General features: G+C 35.2%; 2 protein-coding genes across 3 annotated transcripts; one reads left to right on the top strand and one right to left on the bottom strand.

The window, feature by feature from the left end:
- The first annotated feature begins 1,520 nt into the window (after positions 1-1,520).
- Positions 1,521-4,585, top strand: LOC135651396 (polygalacturonase-like). Its single transcript, XM_065171462.1, has 9 exons — positions 1,521-1,736; positions 1,844-1,975; positions 2,066-2,236; positions 2,326-2,346; positions 2,469-2,676; positions 3,160-3,241; positions 3,365-3,473; positions 4,171-4,287; positions 4,358-4,585. The coding sequence occupies exons 1-9, from the start codon at positions 1,521-1,523 to the stop codon at positions 4,583-4,585; spliced, it is 1,284 nt and encodes a 427-aa protein (XP_065027534.1).
- A 537-nt stretch (positions 4,586-5,122) lies between these two features.
- Positions 5,123-16,427, bottom strand: LOC135586434 (uncharacterized). 2 transcript variants are annotated; one of them, XM_065170372.1, is made up of 10 exons: positions 16,123-16,427; positions 14,857-14,951; positions 13,811-13,878; positions 13,578-13,621; positions 12,748-12,825; positions 11,155-11,308; positions 10,043-10,222; positions 6,577-6,642; positions 6,413-6,476; positions 5,123-5,488 (listed from the first exon to the last, which is right to left on the bottom strand). In XM_065170372.1, exons 1-10 carry the CDS (start codon positions 16,263-16,265, stop codon positions 5,475-5,477), a joined length of 906 nt encoding a protein of 301 aa, XP_065026444.1. In that variant the 5' UTR covers positions 16,266-16,427; the 3' UTR covers positions 5,123-5,474. The 2 variants fall into 2 exon arrangements, with proteins under 2 accessions (XP_065026444.1, XP_065026443.1); XM_065170371.1 differs by having other exon boundaries at positions 6,365-6,476; positions 16,123-16,425.
- Positions 16,428-16,671: the final 244 nt, after the last annotated feature.

Below are 16,671 nucleotides of genomic sequence, written 5' to 3'. Positions count from 1 at the left end.
GAAAAGTTAAAAAGCAAAATAGAAATCTACTAGAGATCAACAAAGAGTCATACGATTTAATATGATTTGATAACTCTTATCTATATTCATGAAAAAAAATTAAAATTTTTATTATGTGAGATTAATTACAAGATTAATTACGAGTTATCCCCAATGAAATACAAATTTTCTCATATATTTTTTCACATAAATCCTGGAGAATTTATATCATTTTCTCACACTCTCTAAATACCATAAAGACAAAATAAGAAGCAACAAAAGTATTTCTTAGCTTTTCTCTCATCAAAACCCAAATATGTATGAGATTAAAAGAATCAAATATTAACTATTAAGATTTTTTTGTTGAGAATTTCTCCTTTTATTAGGATTTCTTATCACATTGGGGCATTGACTCTAGGAACCTTAAAATACTTATTAATCTCAATAATATCTTCTTTGATAGATATTTTATCCATTTTTGTACCTTCTAATAGAAAATAATTTTGCTTCATACTTCTTTCAATTTTCTTATTATTGTTAAATCTCTGACCATCGAACCTTTTGGGCTTCGATACCATTTATTAAAAAATAAGAGAAAATTTTAAAAAATAAAAAAAGTGTATCAAAAAATCGATATAAGATTTAATGTGATTTGACAAATCCAACAGAGAAAACTAAAATTTTCAGATCAATTACAAGACATTGAGTTATCCCCACTTAAACACTAACACTATTTTCTTGTACACATTTTGTATAAACCCTCTGACCAAAATTACTAAATGTATATTTATAAAAACAAGCCCTAATTGGTGAAACAGTTTTAGTTTAATTATGACTCTATCAACTAATTTAAATATAATTAAAATTTCTAATAATATTTACCAACGCTAGAAGCCTATGCACTCTTCCTCTTCCTCCCTATCCAAAACGCAAGAACATCAACGATGACTCATAAAAGCCCATCTTCTCTCAGCATCATCAAAAGAACTAAGAACACAAGTAACTTCTTCCAGATGACCAGTTCCGGGATCAGAGGTTAACTACTAAGCAAAACACGCAAAGTCTTGGCTCTTACTGCTTTGAGACAAAGAAAGATCCACTCTTCTTTGTCTCTGTCCAATGACACTTTGATGGACCAATTTAGTAGCGATATATCAGAAAATATATTCATATTTATCGCTTGGTCTCATTCAAAACATAAGAAAAAGACTGTGACAACCATGATTTAGTGATGCATCATTCACTTGAATTATTTGTGGTAATAACCCTATCACTCAAGAAAAATAAATGTTGATGTAACGACAGTATGTGATGTTTTTTGTGCTTGAATTATTTTTATTTTCTCACTCAAGGAAAATAAAAGTTACACTAATGTTTAATGCTTTACAATTTTGTAATGCATTTGACCTCCTGAAGCAGCCTCAGGTCTTTTTTCCCCTATATATATGTAGGATCAACACACCTTGTTCGATTCCCACATCCATACATGCCTTTGAAATTGCATTTTGTTGTCTCTCCTCTCATCCACTTTACTGAGCGATATGGCGCCACTGACATATCTCCTACTCTTAGTTACCATGCTTGTGTCAAATAATTTTCCTTGTTTGGGCACCCATTTGGAGAACTCCACCATGGCTTCACTTGGTGGAGAGAGAGTCAACAACCCCACCATCATGAAAAGCCCCTCTGGTTCTACACAGAAGGTGGTAAATGTTCAATACTATGGCGCCAAGGGAGATGAAGATTCTGATTCCATGGTGTTGACTCCACCTTCGTCACCATCTCAAATCACTTTCGGTTCTTGTTGTGCACGATTAAAACTGTGCAGTTTAGTTATGAGCATTGCACTTGTTATGCTTTGCAGGCATTTGAGAAGGCGTGGAAGAAAGCTTGCTCATCTTCTACGCCAACCATTCTGTTAATACCCAAGAACAAGCGGTATCTCCTCAAGCCTATGAACTTTAGAGGCCCCTGCAAATCTCGAGTTTCATTCACTGTGAGTTCTAATGCATTATCCATCACAGTCGAAACCCTAACACGCAGTAGTGCAAGGAAGATAAAACGTTCTCGTTGTTTATCTGATCAGATCATGGGGACACTCGAAGCGTCGAGGAACCAAAAGGATTGGGACGGCAGGATTTCCAGGCACTGGATACTCTTCAGTAATATCGATAACCTCACCGTTCGAGGTGGCGGAACCATCAATGGCAATGGGAAGATATGGTGGAGAGGCTCCTGCAAGATGGATGCATCTATGGTGAGCATGCAGATCTCAGACTCCAACCATATATTTCCACTAATCTTCTTCCCTGAAACGCTGATCTTTTTTTTGTATTTTCATGTCAGCCATGCATCAGTGCGCCGACGGTACGTGCGATTTCTTTCTTTCTTTCTTCTTTCATCTTCTCCTTTTTTTGGTAGGAAATGAATAGAGAGATGCTCATGCATGAACCCTATATTAAGTCTGACGAATTCTGTACTTGAGGAAGGCCCTGAGCTTCAACTCTTGCAAGAATTTGAGGGTGGAGAATCTGAAGGTGATGGATAGCCCACGGATGCACATATCTTTGGAGAAATGTACTGGTGTAGATGCATCTCATCTGACCATCACTGCTCCGCATGAGAGTCCGAACACTGATGGGATTCATATCACTCATTCGAAGAACGTAAAGATCGCCAACAGTTTCATCGGGACCGGTAAGTTCTACGTCCGGTTTGAATCTTTGTGCGCAATCTACATAGACTCTTGTTAGATTCACTGCGTTGTTTATGATGCAATCGATGAGATCATATGTAATCACGAGGTGACGGAGAGTCTAGATTTCAAGAGAATATTCTGATGTCTTTGGAGGTCCACCCCAAAGAAAAGAATCTATCTTATGGGCCACTCCCAAGTAGATAACGGATCCAAGCTAAATGACCAAGTGATAGATCTGGTCAAATGATAATACATTTAGTTTTCCATTGGTCAGAGTCAAAAAGTCAACGCATTAAAAAAGTCAATGTTCATAAAAAAACAAAGATATCAGGCTGAAAACATCCGAAAGCAAACAAATGATGAATATGTTGGAATAAATCAATATGGTTTACATTAAGATTTATTTCTTTTTCTTGTACTTATTATATTTTTCAACAGTGTATTTTTATAATTATTTCTTTTTTTAATTTTATTTGATAAAGGTGATGATTGCATATCGATTGTTAGTGGATCGAAAAATGTGATGGCAACAAACATTGTTTGTGGACCAGGACATGGAATCAGGTGTGCAACTCTTTTAGAACTACAACAATTCATTAACCTTCTTCATCTAAATCTCTCTCTCTCTCTCTCTCTCTCTCTCTCTTTCTCTCTCACTGTTTGTTTTGGTGTCCCAAAAATAAATAGCATTGGAAGCTTAGGAGCTCACAACTCAGAAGCACAAGTCTCTAATGTGACTGTCGACACAGCACGATTTATTGGAACAGCAAATGGAGTTCGGATCAAGACATGGCAGGTATGACTAACTAGTCTTTACCCTTGTATGTGATTATTTAGTCTCATATTGATTAAGATATAGTAAAACTCTAATGGATCTAAAGCTAATGCTTTGGATTCGAGCATCCTTTTGATCGACACGAGTTAATATATCATATTTATCTGGGATGATATAGCAACATCATTCACATCTGATTATGATATGTTGATTAATTAGAATAAGAAGTTGGAGATGATTGTGATAGATGCAATTAGATGGATCTATTATTAATAATTTAATTTGAAGTTCTTAATATTGGATTAATAGGCATATTTGGTTAGACCACGCGAGATATTAAGTAAAATGAAAAAGAAATATTGATGTGTTTAACAATATCTTACACTTAGATAGATAAAATACTTATAACCCCCATTAGTCGACTATCATTTGTGTGTTAGTTGAGTCTCTAAGTAACATAAACATAGTTTAATATCTTAAGTATTATATATTAGATACTTGTGAACTCAAACTAGCTAATATTAATCATAAAGGATTTTAATATTTATTTTTATTTTTATTTTTGTTCCCTTGGGTAGGATTTATATTATTGTTCATTCTTATATCTGTAGTATAAGCATATTATTTGCTTCTAAGAGTAGGGATGAAGAAGATATGCGAAGAATATTTATTTGATGTCCATCAAATTGCTCTTTTTTTTTTTTGTCTTCCTGAGTAGGGGGGAAAAGGATATGCAAAGGGCTTAACATTTAAGAACATCGTTATGCACAATGTTCTGAATCCTATCATCATCGATCAGAACTACTGTGACTCACAAAACCCATGTCAAAGACAGGTAGAACCTTTTCCATCTCTCCTTCCCTGCATCTGCATCCATCTGAATGTTTAAGTTAATCACCATGTAGGTTTCAGCTGTCCAAGTGATGGATGTGTTGTACCAAAACATCAAGGGAACGAGTGCTTCAGAAGTGGCCATAAATCTGCAGTGCAGCAATGACAGACCCTGTCGTCATGTACTGCTGCAAGATGTCAACTTAGTCGGAGTCGGTGGAGATTCCGCAAAGAGCCTCTGTTCGAATGTGCAGTGGATCAAAAGGGGAACTGTCATCCCCCCTCCTCGTATTCACGATTAAACCAGGGAAAGATTGATGACTAATATAGATAGTAGAGAGAGAGAGAGAGAGTTGAAGAGAGCATCAGAAAATATCTATCAAAAGGAAATGAATGCGATATGTAGTTCTTCATCAGTGTGCAATCGGTTTTCTGATACGTCGCCTTCGATAAATCTTTCCATGGTTGGTTGGATAGCCAAAGATTTCAGCTGCACAACAATCTGAAAGAACGTACAGAAAAGAAATATCTCATAATAGCCTCATATTTAACAAAGATTATTTCCTTCTAATATTGAAGAAGAATAAAGAAGTTGATAGTTGTTGCTTCATATATATTGATATATGGACAAAATAATAATTCAACAGAAAGTTAATAGATTCCAGCTTGATGAGTAAAGTTATTTGGTGGTTCACTACCTCAACCTTAAAAAGAAGAATAAATTATTTAGCCCAACAAACTCAATACTAAGAAGCCATGTAAACTTATCAATTGAGTCAATCACAAAGAAGACTTTTTTTCAGATGAAAAATGCATTAAAATATTGAATTATGAAGATATGTGTCCACTTCAAGCAGTGCTCTAAATATATTATTAGCCAATTTACCATGAGTTTTCTTTTAATGTCATTCATGGTCCATTTTCTTGTATCATTACAATAAGAAAAATAAATGCAGGCGTCTGTCTTCGGAGTCAACGACAGCTGATGTGATTAGGCTATATCAGTTGCACTGCAATGCCTTTCAGGTACGATTTATGATTTCGAATGAAGACATGACAAATAAACTTGCAGCAGCTGTCAGCTTTGTTCCATACGGGCATTGAATCTCACTGATTGGCAAAAAAAAGACTTGAGCAATAGCAAATTCCAGAAGGCATTTTTGCATGAATTCCAGATATTTTTAGATGCTTTTATGTTTTGGATCCTGCACAAGATGGAGAAATGGAAACATCAGTTCCTTTAAAATTTAATAAAACAACCATGATGCTGCGATGCCATAATAAATGATGAAATATTTACAAGTACAAAGATTTACTTACTATCAAGATATGAATACAACAACAACAACATCAACAATAATAAAAAATCGTAAATCCTAACAAAATAAAATTCTAAATTAGTGCGCAACTCAGAAATAATAAGAACTTTTTATTTAAGTTATATTAGAGTTATTCTAAGGTAAAAATGGGTTAATTCTTTAAGAGTATGTTTTTAGATCTCGATACCAAAACCCCTAGTAGTTACTAGCTGGACCAGAACAAGACCTGTATACATAAACCAGCACATGGAATGCTGACATATTGATTGGTAAGAAGAAGCGGAGAGAAGGAAAAGGAGGAGGAGATGCAGGAGAAGAAGAGGAGCAGGAAAGGAGAAGCAGAGTAGGAGGAAGAGCAGGAGGAGAGTAGTAAGAGGAAGAGAGTTTGAAATATGACAGAGGACGTGATAAAGTTGACAAAATCTACTCTTTCTTCATGGATCTTACCACAAAAATAGAGGGAAAGCAGCCTTTAAACTGGATCAGACAAATTTTGATCTCCAATTTGCACTTGAACTCTCAATAGAATAGAAACTCCAATGTAAATTATAACAAACATGGTCCTAGATGATCATGGGCACATGATACCAACTAAGTCCATGGTGCTGTGGTAAGGATGTGCATATCTAACACCAGGATGGAACAGAGCTCAGTGTTGGCTGGCAGAGAGCTTGCACCAACCTCTGCCAGTCAGCACAAACTGTATCAATAAATAACAAGAATAAGAAAATGCTGCAAAACTGAAGGCCAGAAAGCACTCACTTCACAAGGATGAAGAAGATGTACGTTCTGCCAGACGCATCAACCAACCTTTAAAGTAGGGCACAGCTTCCATTTCTGTGTGGGAGAGGGCACCTAAAGGGGTGATTGTAATCTGGGGAAAGAAAAAGATGACTGCATTATTAGTATGTAGTTTTTCAATAGAGAATTTTTTCTAGAGAGTAAAAAAGTAAAGAAAGCAGGAAACAACTAACATATCCTTCTTCGAGGGCCCTGTGGTCTGTATCTTCTTCCTCTTCTACATCATTCTTCGTGATAACCTATTGATATGGGAAATAATTTCAAATAACAGACATTTTCATTCCAATTTCTTAATTGCAAGGTGGCATTTTCAGGCTCATTGGCTTTGTTCATAAAATTTAAATGAGTTCAACTGTTCAAGAACATGTAAGTATACACAGATCTACACAATTACATATAGGTAATAGAAGACAAACACATTCAACTGGAACAAACTCAGGAAGTCTTTGAATAAATCATGCCAATGCAATGAACAATATCACACATCCAACTAGCAGCAGGATCTACTTATGCAGATGTTAAAGTTCAGGTGCTGTGGTAATCTGAAAAGGGTCAGGAAAAGTATAAAAAGCACATTGGACAACATATCAAAAGATGTTAATATGTCATCAATTCTCATAATTTCACCACATAATTAAGTCAAGCAGACTCATTGGAACACCTGCAGGGAGTCATGTATGGAGAGAAAATACTGTTTTACAATGGCAACATTCTGATTATGTGTATCAAAAGACTGCTAATAATGAACTTAATCACAGCCTAACTCTTGTGTGAGGTAAAGCAACCACCTCCCATAAGGTTCTGCATATAACCTACTTGGTCTAGAAGAAAAAAACCAATGATTTTAAAAGCGCTAAGCGCAAAAAGGTGCTAAGGTCCAAAAACACTCTAGGCACCTGCCCGAGCGAAGTAAGACGCTCCTGAATATTATAATTAAAATAACATACAGCTAAATAGAAATGTGCTAAACATGTTTATGAAGGCTTATGTTAGAATTAAACTGCTCCAAAAGCATCTTGTTAACCAAGAATGTTTTGCCGCTCTAAGACATCATCAAGTAAAAGCTAAGGGAGTTTCATGTATAAATCAAAGTGCATATTGCCCATGGTGTTGTAGATACAACAAATATATTTAAACAGTTCCCAACGGGTTGTTGCTCATCCATTTGCAGTTTAATTAACAGGAAAGTGGGGGAAGTAGAGGGCGCAAACAAAACTGCAGCTGCGAATGAGATTGGACAAAGCTGCAGCGGCAAACAAAGGCAGCAAACGATGTTGTCGACGATGGCGGACAGAGCTGCAACGTCAGAGGAGTGTGCAAAGGCAGCGAACGAAGGCAATGGAAGAGGTTGCTGTTGGCTGCGGACAGAGCTACTACAGCAGTAGATAGAGCTATAGCGGTGGAAGAGGTTTAGGGTATAGATGAGCTGCAGTGGCAGACGAACTACAATGACAGATGAGTTGCAGTGACGGCAGCTGAGCTGCAGCAGCGAACGAGATTGGATGAGGTTGTCGACGGCGGTTGACAGAGAGAACAAAGGTGACAGATGTAGGGTTTCATTTCACCTTTGTTTTCTTTTATTGGGTCAGGAGAGGGAGGGGGTTGGACAGTGTTAGGGTAACTGTGTTAGTTGGTTGAACCAACTTATAAGTCCAATCAAACCAAAGTTTGAACTCGACCAAATTTGGTTTGGGTGCTTGGTCGAGGCACCTAACACTTAGGCTCAGGCGATTGCCCGAGTAGTGCTTCTTTGAAGCGTTGTGCTTGGGGGTTTTGCGAGCGGCCTCGCCTCACCTTGCACGAGCACCTTTTGAAACCACTTTAAAAAATAATGATTGGACTAATCATAATCCACTGGGCCAAGTTCTTCCTCACTTCTTAGGCTCAAAGAGATATCAATGTGTCTCAAATCTTTATAAAATCTTAAGTTGACTACTGGATTTACATGTCCTGCTTAAATGTTAAGAATATTTAGAAGTTTAAAATAGCTTGTATAGATATTTTGAGTGTCATTCTGCTAGCTGCTAACAAAAACAAGCATCTTAGACTGACCAGGTAAAATCTTTACATCAAAACCAGTTGTAAAATGGATCAGCATGTTTGGCTTGGATATGAAAGCTTTAAGGGAATGGAACCTGAACTCAACCTTAGAACCCATACCATGGACTGTAATTAGGAATCAGCAGTTACAACTTAAACCCAGAACCATATGTCCCTAGGCTGAGTTCCAGCTATTTTGTTCCTGAGCTTCGCATGTAGAACATTCTTTTGTTGTAGCAATGGCTGAATAAAGGTTTCACATATATGACCATTTAGACCCTGAGCATATCACCGCAACAATCACCAATGGTATCTGGTATTCACCATAGTAATTAAATATTTCACAATCTTAAAATGAATTATTTACAATCTCTTGCTAGTTCAAATAGAATCCCAATCAACCACACTAACTCTAAAATAACTACCTCCAAGATTAAGTCAAGACACCAAAATGGTATTAGAAAGGTATACGATCACTTAAGTCTACCTTGGAGTAACAAGTTTGATAGATGTCGATTATGACCATTATGTTAATTTGATTTCTGAGGCCTGAGATGCATCATTTATTTGCATGATATTTAAAGCCATGTTATTTCCTATCCACTAACTAAGTCTTTAAGGTGTTATGGCAAGTTTCAGTTTAGCATAAATATATCTTAGCTAGAAACTGCACACCTAAAAATTCAATTTGGCATTTTGAAGACATTTTGATTAGAAATCTACTTAAATCTAAAGTTGTCAAAATGCTTAGGTAGTCATAACTCATAAGAATTAGCCATTGAAAGTTTTCTTTAGAAGATCTAACAGATGTGGATCTTAGGACAAAATACCAAAAAGATAGTATAAAGTCTTATAAAAATTGTGTAAAATAATTTTAAAACTCATAAATTCTAAAACAAATAATATAAAATATTTAAATTTCCTGGATTAGTTTTTCAATAAAGATAGGTAAGATGGAGATCTTAAACTTTAGCATTTATATATTCACTTTTATGTCTCTTTTACAAGTGCTTTAATAAAGGATTCTGTTTAAAATAGACCCAAGATAGGCGCAAAGAAATATAAAAGCATATTATAACAATCAAGATGTAGTAGCATGTACCAACAAACATAGACAGAGAAAATCTAACAAACATAGCATGTACCAACAAACAAAGCTTTTACCTAAATCACAGGATAAAGCAAAGGAGGAAAAAGACACATGACATCAGAACCACTTCATGTTACCTTTATAAATATAATCATACCTCAATCTCAAGAAAAGGCCATCAAATTTGACTACAGTGAATTCCCCAAATGAGTAGTATAATGATAGACCTTATAGAAAACGCTTTCGGTGACATAACTTATCATCATACTAATGAGCAGTTTGGAATAGTTGCAAAATATGGTATAAATTCAATCAAATTGGTATTAACACACTACTGGATAATGGAATGCAAAAGCAGAGAACAAACAACATTCAAAAGTACAAAGGTATGAGAAATTAAATGCAATAAGTATTAATGGCAAGACAAAATAAAGAAGCAACATGTTATGATTTTATGTGAAGAAAGGATTGTAAACTCAGCACATGGCTGAAAAGAAGCAAATATATACCACTCTTTTAAACAAAAGTTCATCTTCCACTAGAGCTGATGAAGCATTGTTTGCAGGGCTTGATCCAGAGTCAATGTTCATATTTGCAGTCTGATAGCTTTCTAGTGCTGGTGTGCTGGAATATGTTTGCTCCCAACCAATTCTGGTCATGAATTTTCCCTGCTTTGTTATCTTGAATCCCTGTTGGCAATCACAGCAAACAAAATAAACAAACAGCAACAGCAAATGCATACCAAGCTATGCAGAACAATCATGACATGCCACAAATATTGGCACATAACATTAGTTGTACCGAAACATATTATATGTCGAACAACCAAAGAAGATGATCTATAAGAAGCCAAATGATCCAACACATGATACACTAAATTTATGTTGAAGTATGTTAATAAAATGAACATAGTACAGAATGTTAAGAATAAAAAAAATGATAAAAAGGAAAAGCATAACAAAAGTATTCTGCAACAAACATGTAGGAAAAGAAATAATTTCTATAGAAAAAGAAAAAAATCCCTATTTTTGCTATATCAATATTTTTCTTAAGGAAGAGTAAATTAACACCATTAAGTGATATTTTGGACTAACATAATATAGGAGAAAAGACTATAGAGAAAAATTTACAAAGGACATGATTTTCAGAGGTATTTTGATACTGTGAATGGGCCATGTCACAGATGTGTTTCACTAAGGAATAAAAAAGTAATTTTTCAGTGTATCCCGACTTTTGAGGCAAAATACTAGACTGTCATTCCTATAGAAATTAGGAAATATTATGATCATTAGGATCAGAATCTAGAAGGATATTGAGGATGTCTAGAAGCCAAATGATCACATTTCCAATTCCAACCAGCAGTGCTAAACAATTAAAATAATAGTACTGGCATGTTTTACTCAGAAGAGCAAATTTTAGGTTGTCTAATATTATCATAAATGTCGAGAGTATCATAACTTGTTTAAGTGATGACTTCAAAAGGGTTCACATACCAAGGACTACAGTTCAAGCATTACTTATTGTACCAAAAATGAAGAAATAGTTTCTAAAATACGAATCTTTATAATACGTATGTGTTAAATATGTGATGCCTTAAGAGATGTTGTGTCTCATGGATTACCTTGTGATTTGCAACATCCGTAGGCACATCTACATTCAAAAATGAACCTTCAGGATATGCCTTGGCTTTAAGCTCATATAATACAGCATTTATGAGGGGCAAGCAAGCATCTGCAGCTAGCTTCAGGTCATGAACGTCACTCTTTCTTCCCTTCCTGAGAAAAAGAAAAAGTGGTACAAATAAAGTATCACCTAGTTCCACTAGAAACTATATACTACTGGAGATATGGAAAAGAATAAACAGTCAACCAAATAGAATAGCTTCTCATCTATGAAAAACATTCATTATATAACCTCAAATCTAGTCCACCAAGATACCTGTTCATAATATACCTAAACAACACATTTGCATGACATGTTTACCTTATCCATGTAATATTGTACTTATCCTATAGTATAAAACTATGATCAACACCTTATATGCGACAACCAGGGCATCACAATCACAAAAATAATCATGTGAAATGAGACAGTGGCAGTCCCATGTTCTGGCATGCCCCTGACACTTCCCACATGTTCTAATAGTAGTTCACTTGTGTTCTTCCTGATTAATGATCCATTCTACTATTGATTAAATGGATTGTTCCAATTAACAGATGCTAAATCTGTTATCCATGAAACTTGAAATTTCAAACCAGACATAGTAAGCTAGTACATGCCCACAGAATGGAGACAATTTATCCTTAGGTGGCCCACTATGAAATGTGTAAGAAACAATCACAAAATAATTTAATCTAAATAAAAAATTTAATATGAAAAATGAAAATAAAATTAGTTGTCTGTAATCTGTATAATAAAGAGTAAAGATAATAAAACACATGGATGAATAATAATATACAAAAACAAGAAACAGATCTTGGCAAAGAAAAATAATGTGATAATTAAAAAGATGAATTGAAATGTTGAAAATTTTAGTCACTGTATACAAGAACAAAAATTAAATGAAAATAAGATGTCCTTATTCTCATAGACATTAGGATAACATTTAATGTTGGAATTGGAACATCATAGGACAAGATAAAAAATGACATAAATGATGAATCAAATAAAAGCATCAAGTATAATATTTTAATACAAGAGAATGTGTACTGACTACTGAGTGAATAGTAGAAACCATTTAGAGTAGCTAAACAAAGTCTGTCTTGGAAATTTAGTTAATATTTCTCTGTTATTTTAGTTTGTGTCTTAAAATCTTACATTGAGAAGGGTATGACAAATGATGTTCTTGTAAAAGTATCACATGTATAATATGCTTTTGGACCTAAACAAATCGACAATTTCATGTATCAACCAATGATAAATCTTTTGGGTTTAAGGAAGAGATCACTCCCCAGGCCCCTTGAACCATGATCTAGATTGCTTGGCCCAATTCAGGAAATCAAGAAAAGCTCAAAACAACAGAAGTACTAAATACCAAAAATAGAGTCATTACTCTCAAGTCTTTTGCTGCCATTGTCATTAAATTAATTAGATGCATAGTCAATTACTTAGTAAGAAAAAATATATATCTTAATTAACTTAGTAAGGAACCTATACAAAAAGAAGGAGAAATTAATGAGTGATCAATAACAAAATGATAAAAGACCCAACATACCAGTTATGTGATATAGCTAATGCAGGTACACCATATAAAAATGCTTCTCGAGCACCAGCTACTGTCCCAGAGTATACCCTACATATCAATGAAATACGAATATAGCTTTCGTGTTGAGCTTCAATGAACAAACTGAGTGCATCTTTTGAACATCGAGAAGTTATAGCAAGAACAATTACCCATGGGAACAACAGTTGTCTTATTTTCCTTTATGGTACAATGTATATTTAGAGATATCATTGTGTAATTTTAGGACTAAACTTTTAATCCATAATTTCTTGTTATGGGGTATACTTTTTTAGTCTTAAAATCCTACATAAAGGTTGCTTTTCACTGTATAGTGCTTTAGTACCAAGAGATGTCGGTTTCTTCATAAATGCATAAATAAATATATTAGTGCAGTTCATTATCGAAGATGACATTTAATAGACAGAATGAGTTAAAATTCTTAGCATGTTATAACAAAATCCAGTGAATAATTTAATAAAAACCTACAAATTCCAAGATTTTCCAAGTAGAAGAATGTTGTAGAAAGCATACAATATTTCCTATTCTTAAACAAAAAAAATAACAATATTATTTGTTAGAACAACAACAACAACAACAACAAGCAATAATGACCCCAATATTATTTATTAGTAATTAGAATAAACAAAATGTTCTGACTTATTTGAAGTATTTGTTATGTAGACAAGATGCAGAGATTGTCATTTTCTTTTTTTCCTTTCACAACAACTTAAATACTTAGATTACAGTCTCACTTGTTGTAGAATATAACTTAAAATTAAATAGGCAGATGTAATAGAATGCAAGAATAATGCATTACTAACACATGATATCCACAGTTGGAACCGATATTGATGCCACTGATCACCTGTATGATGAAAAAATGAGTAAGTGCTCAAGTAATAGAAAAGCTCAAGTTAGTTAAGTATATGCAAGATCTACAACTAAGTAATATTTTCCAGAAAATTGTATAAGTGAATAACAGTAGAAAAAAATATTTCGGTAACATAAAGTATGTTAGAGAATGTAGGACAATAATATTCGGCTTTGAGTTTACCAAATCAGGAATTACACCATCAAAAAGTTTGCCAGAGATTCCCAAGGAAGCACAGTCTGCAGGAGTGCCTGGAAATTATACACAGATATTATTTAGTAGACTCATATGATAATATTCAGATGTGAAAATTTAACTAATAACATGGTTAACTAGAAATCTTGTTACCGTGGGATGTAGATAAGAGATTCAGTAGAATGATAAGCTAGAATCTTAAGATTGTAGAATGTATGTGGGAGGTTCAGTGAATTGTTGACCCATAACCAGATTTTGAAAGCACTGCACTGGAAAGCTAATTCTTCTCATCTGCCATGATCTGGGACCTAGAGAATAGATCAACATGACACAAATCTCTAATCAAGCGTAGCAAGGCCCCCTACATGTCATCTATAAAAATTGGCTTAAAGGAGCATGTAGGAATCTAGTAGATTTCTAGGACTTTTGTATACTAGTCCATAGTTTACAGAACAAGGTTTCCTACACTTCGTTAGTAGATAATGGCTTAAAAGAGTGTGCAAGAATCCAGTAAATTTATAGAACTTTCTCTACTAGACAATGGTTTAAGTAAACTTAAATGCAAAGATGTACACCAACCTATATAATAATCTGAACTAGGGATTGGTTAGATTCTTTGAGTATCTTTGAAGAAGACATCACCCTCATGGAGAATATCCTCGTCTGCTATAAATTTGAATATATAAATCACATAGGGCATTCAGCCTCTCCCCTTCTTCTGTGGCTATTTCTCTTGAATATTCTAATAGGATATGTCCATTTTACAATTCAGGTGGCAAAATCATGTTAGTGGCTACATTGTTTAACGTTAAAAACTATAGAGCACAGAATGACCATAGGCAAACTGTAGCAGAAATATACTTAGGTTTCAAAACCATTGAGATTTGGCTTCTTAGAATTGCCTCAAAGAAGATAAAACATCAACAGTGGCATCAACATTCAGAATGGTAATGGATAATTTTTTGATGAAAAAAAGATTTACTTATACACAAAAGAATCAATAAGCAATAAATAAACGAGACAGATAGGAGAACCTGATACTGCAAAAGCTGTAGCACCCATAATCTCAGCACGTTTGGCACTAAGAGCACGATGCCAAGTAATGCTATGTCCAACACCTGACTTATCCCTGAAAATTTATTAAGAGACGATTTAACATTTCATGGAGGGTGCATTCTGATTATTATCTCATTTTGTGCACCAAACCATTTTGCAGTTAATACAGAGAGGTAACCACAATTCTGAACAAGAACTATTGCATATCAGCATGATAAGCGCAGGGTAGAGTCATTTCTACTACTATCAAATCAGATGTCTGTGATAATAGTCAGACCAATGTACCATCTGAAACCAACAGATCTAAATCCGTCCCTGCTTAAACCACAAAGCAGGATTCCTGGTTTTCATATTTTGACTACATCCAGATACAAACCTAACTAAAGGGTGCAAAAGGGCCTATGTGATGCTGGTTACCAGTGGCTTGGTCTGAATCAACCTAGCAACAAGGGAACATTTCATATTGAGACAGGACATGTGGCACATATCAACAATTGTAAATAGCCATGAAAGATCGGTTTGTAGCACTGGCATCAGCATATGAGATGTGATCAACAAGGCTGGTAAAAAGCACAAAGAAGAAGTTAGATACATTGGAAGTCACTCAGCGCCATAAACTGCAGCAGTCAGCCTCTGTTTTAGCAAATTTCAACTTTCTAACCTCCACTTTAAAAAACACAAAAAGAAACAAAACGAAGATGTCCGACACTGAACAATTACATTGTAATTCCAATATTCCAAAATACGTCGTCCAAGAATTCGCTACACTATTTCTTCACTCTGCGTGCGAAATGGCACAATGCCACCATTTCAAACACCACCAAGTTCTCATCAGAAAACGTCATCAAATTAAACTCGATTGAAACAAAAATAACTAGTAAAATAATCAATTCGCACCATTTTGTCATCATATATAACCAAAAATAAACGAAAATGTGGATCCATTTCGTTCTTCTAACAGATATGACGAGATACTTCAAAACAAAAGACGTGTAAGAAATAGCACGATGTCACCCTTTCAATCACCACTAACTTCTCATCAAAAGCATCAACGATTTAAACGCAGACAAAAGGAAAATAACTAGCAAAAAAGATATCGATTTGCACAATTTCGCGACCATATCTAACTAGAGACAGGCATACATCCATTGAATCCTTCTGACGGATACTACAAAGAACGTGAGAAAGAGCAACAAACACGAAAATTATAAGATAAGCCACAGAAGACAAGGAGTTGGACCCACGAATCAGGAGCGCAGACGAGGACGCGGTACCGATCGGCGGCGACGAGGAGGTCAACGAGGAAGCGGAGCCCCGGGGCGTCGATTCCGTCGTCGTTGGTGATCAACAGAGCAGGGCGGGAACCGGCAATCGCCGCGTCGTCCATCTCTCGCCCTCAAATTCGTGGGATGGGTGCGACGAACTGTTGGGGACGGAGCTCGCGATTCGGGACTCGAAGCAGGCAAGGATCGGTTTGTTCGTTTGTTGGTTCGTTCGTTCGTGATTGGAATACTTTTGTAGCCCAAATTGATTCGGTTTCTGGGGGAGGAATAGAATCGATTCGACCAACATGCGAATCGATTCTTGGTTCTGTCAAATGGGGACGCAACAGGAGGGCTTTATAATTGGATCAACGTGGTTCGATTCAAATCAAATCGAACCACATCAATAGTTCGATAATTTTAAATTGAACCGGAACCGAATAATCGGTTCGATTTCGATTTCTAAAAATTAAAATGGGAGAAAGATAATTTCAAATCAGATAAATAAGAAAAATATTAAAAAATAATAAA

This window comes from Musa acuminata, chromosome BXJ3-10, assembly GCF_036884655.1.
Source record: "Musa acuminata AAA Group cultivar baxijiao chromosome BXJ3-10, Cavendish_Baxijiao_AAA, whole genome shotgun sequence".
Lineage (NCBI taxonomy): Eukaryota > Viridiplantae > Streptophyta > Magnoliopsida > Zingiberales > Musaceae > Musa > Musa acuminata.
The sequence above is the reverse complement of the archived record's forward strand: the minus strand, read 5'-3'. Positions and strand labels throughout refer to the sequence as shown.

Bases quoted from the DNA above. Each gene is read 5' to 3' on its own strand.
- LOC135586434 (XM_065170371.1), bottom strand. From the start codon at position 16,265: ATGGACGACGCGGCGATTGCCGGTTCCCGCCCTGCTCTGTTGATCACC. The intron at 14,952-16,122 runs GTGGGTCCAACT...ATAAATTTTCAG, and splicing joins CTCGTCTGCGCTCCTGATTC to GGATAAGTCAGGTGTTGGAC. The intron at 13,879-14,856 runs GTTCTCCTATCT...TATAATTTCCAG, and splicing joins TACAGCTTTTGCAGTATCAG to GCACTCCTGCAGACTGTGCT.
- LOC135651396 (XM_065171462.1), top strand. From the start codon at position 1,521: ATGGCGCCACTGACATATCTCCTACTCTTAGTTACCATGCTTGTGTCA. The intron at 2,347-2,468 runs GTACGTGCGATT...TACTTGAGGAAG, and splicing joins CATGCATCAGTGCGCCGACG to GCCCTGAGCTTCAACTCTTG. The intron at 2,677-3,159 runs GTAAGTTCTACG...TATTTGATAAAG, and splicing joins CAACAGTTTCATCGGGACCG to GTGATGATTGCATATCGATT.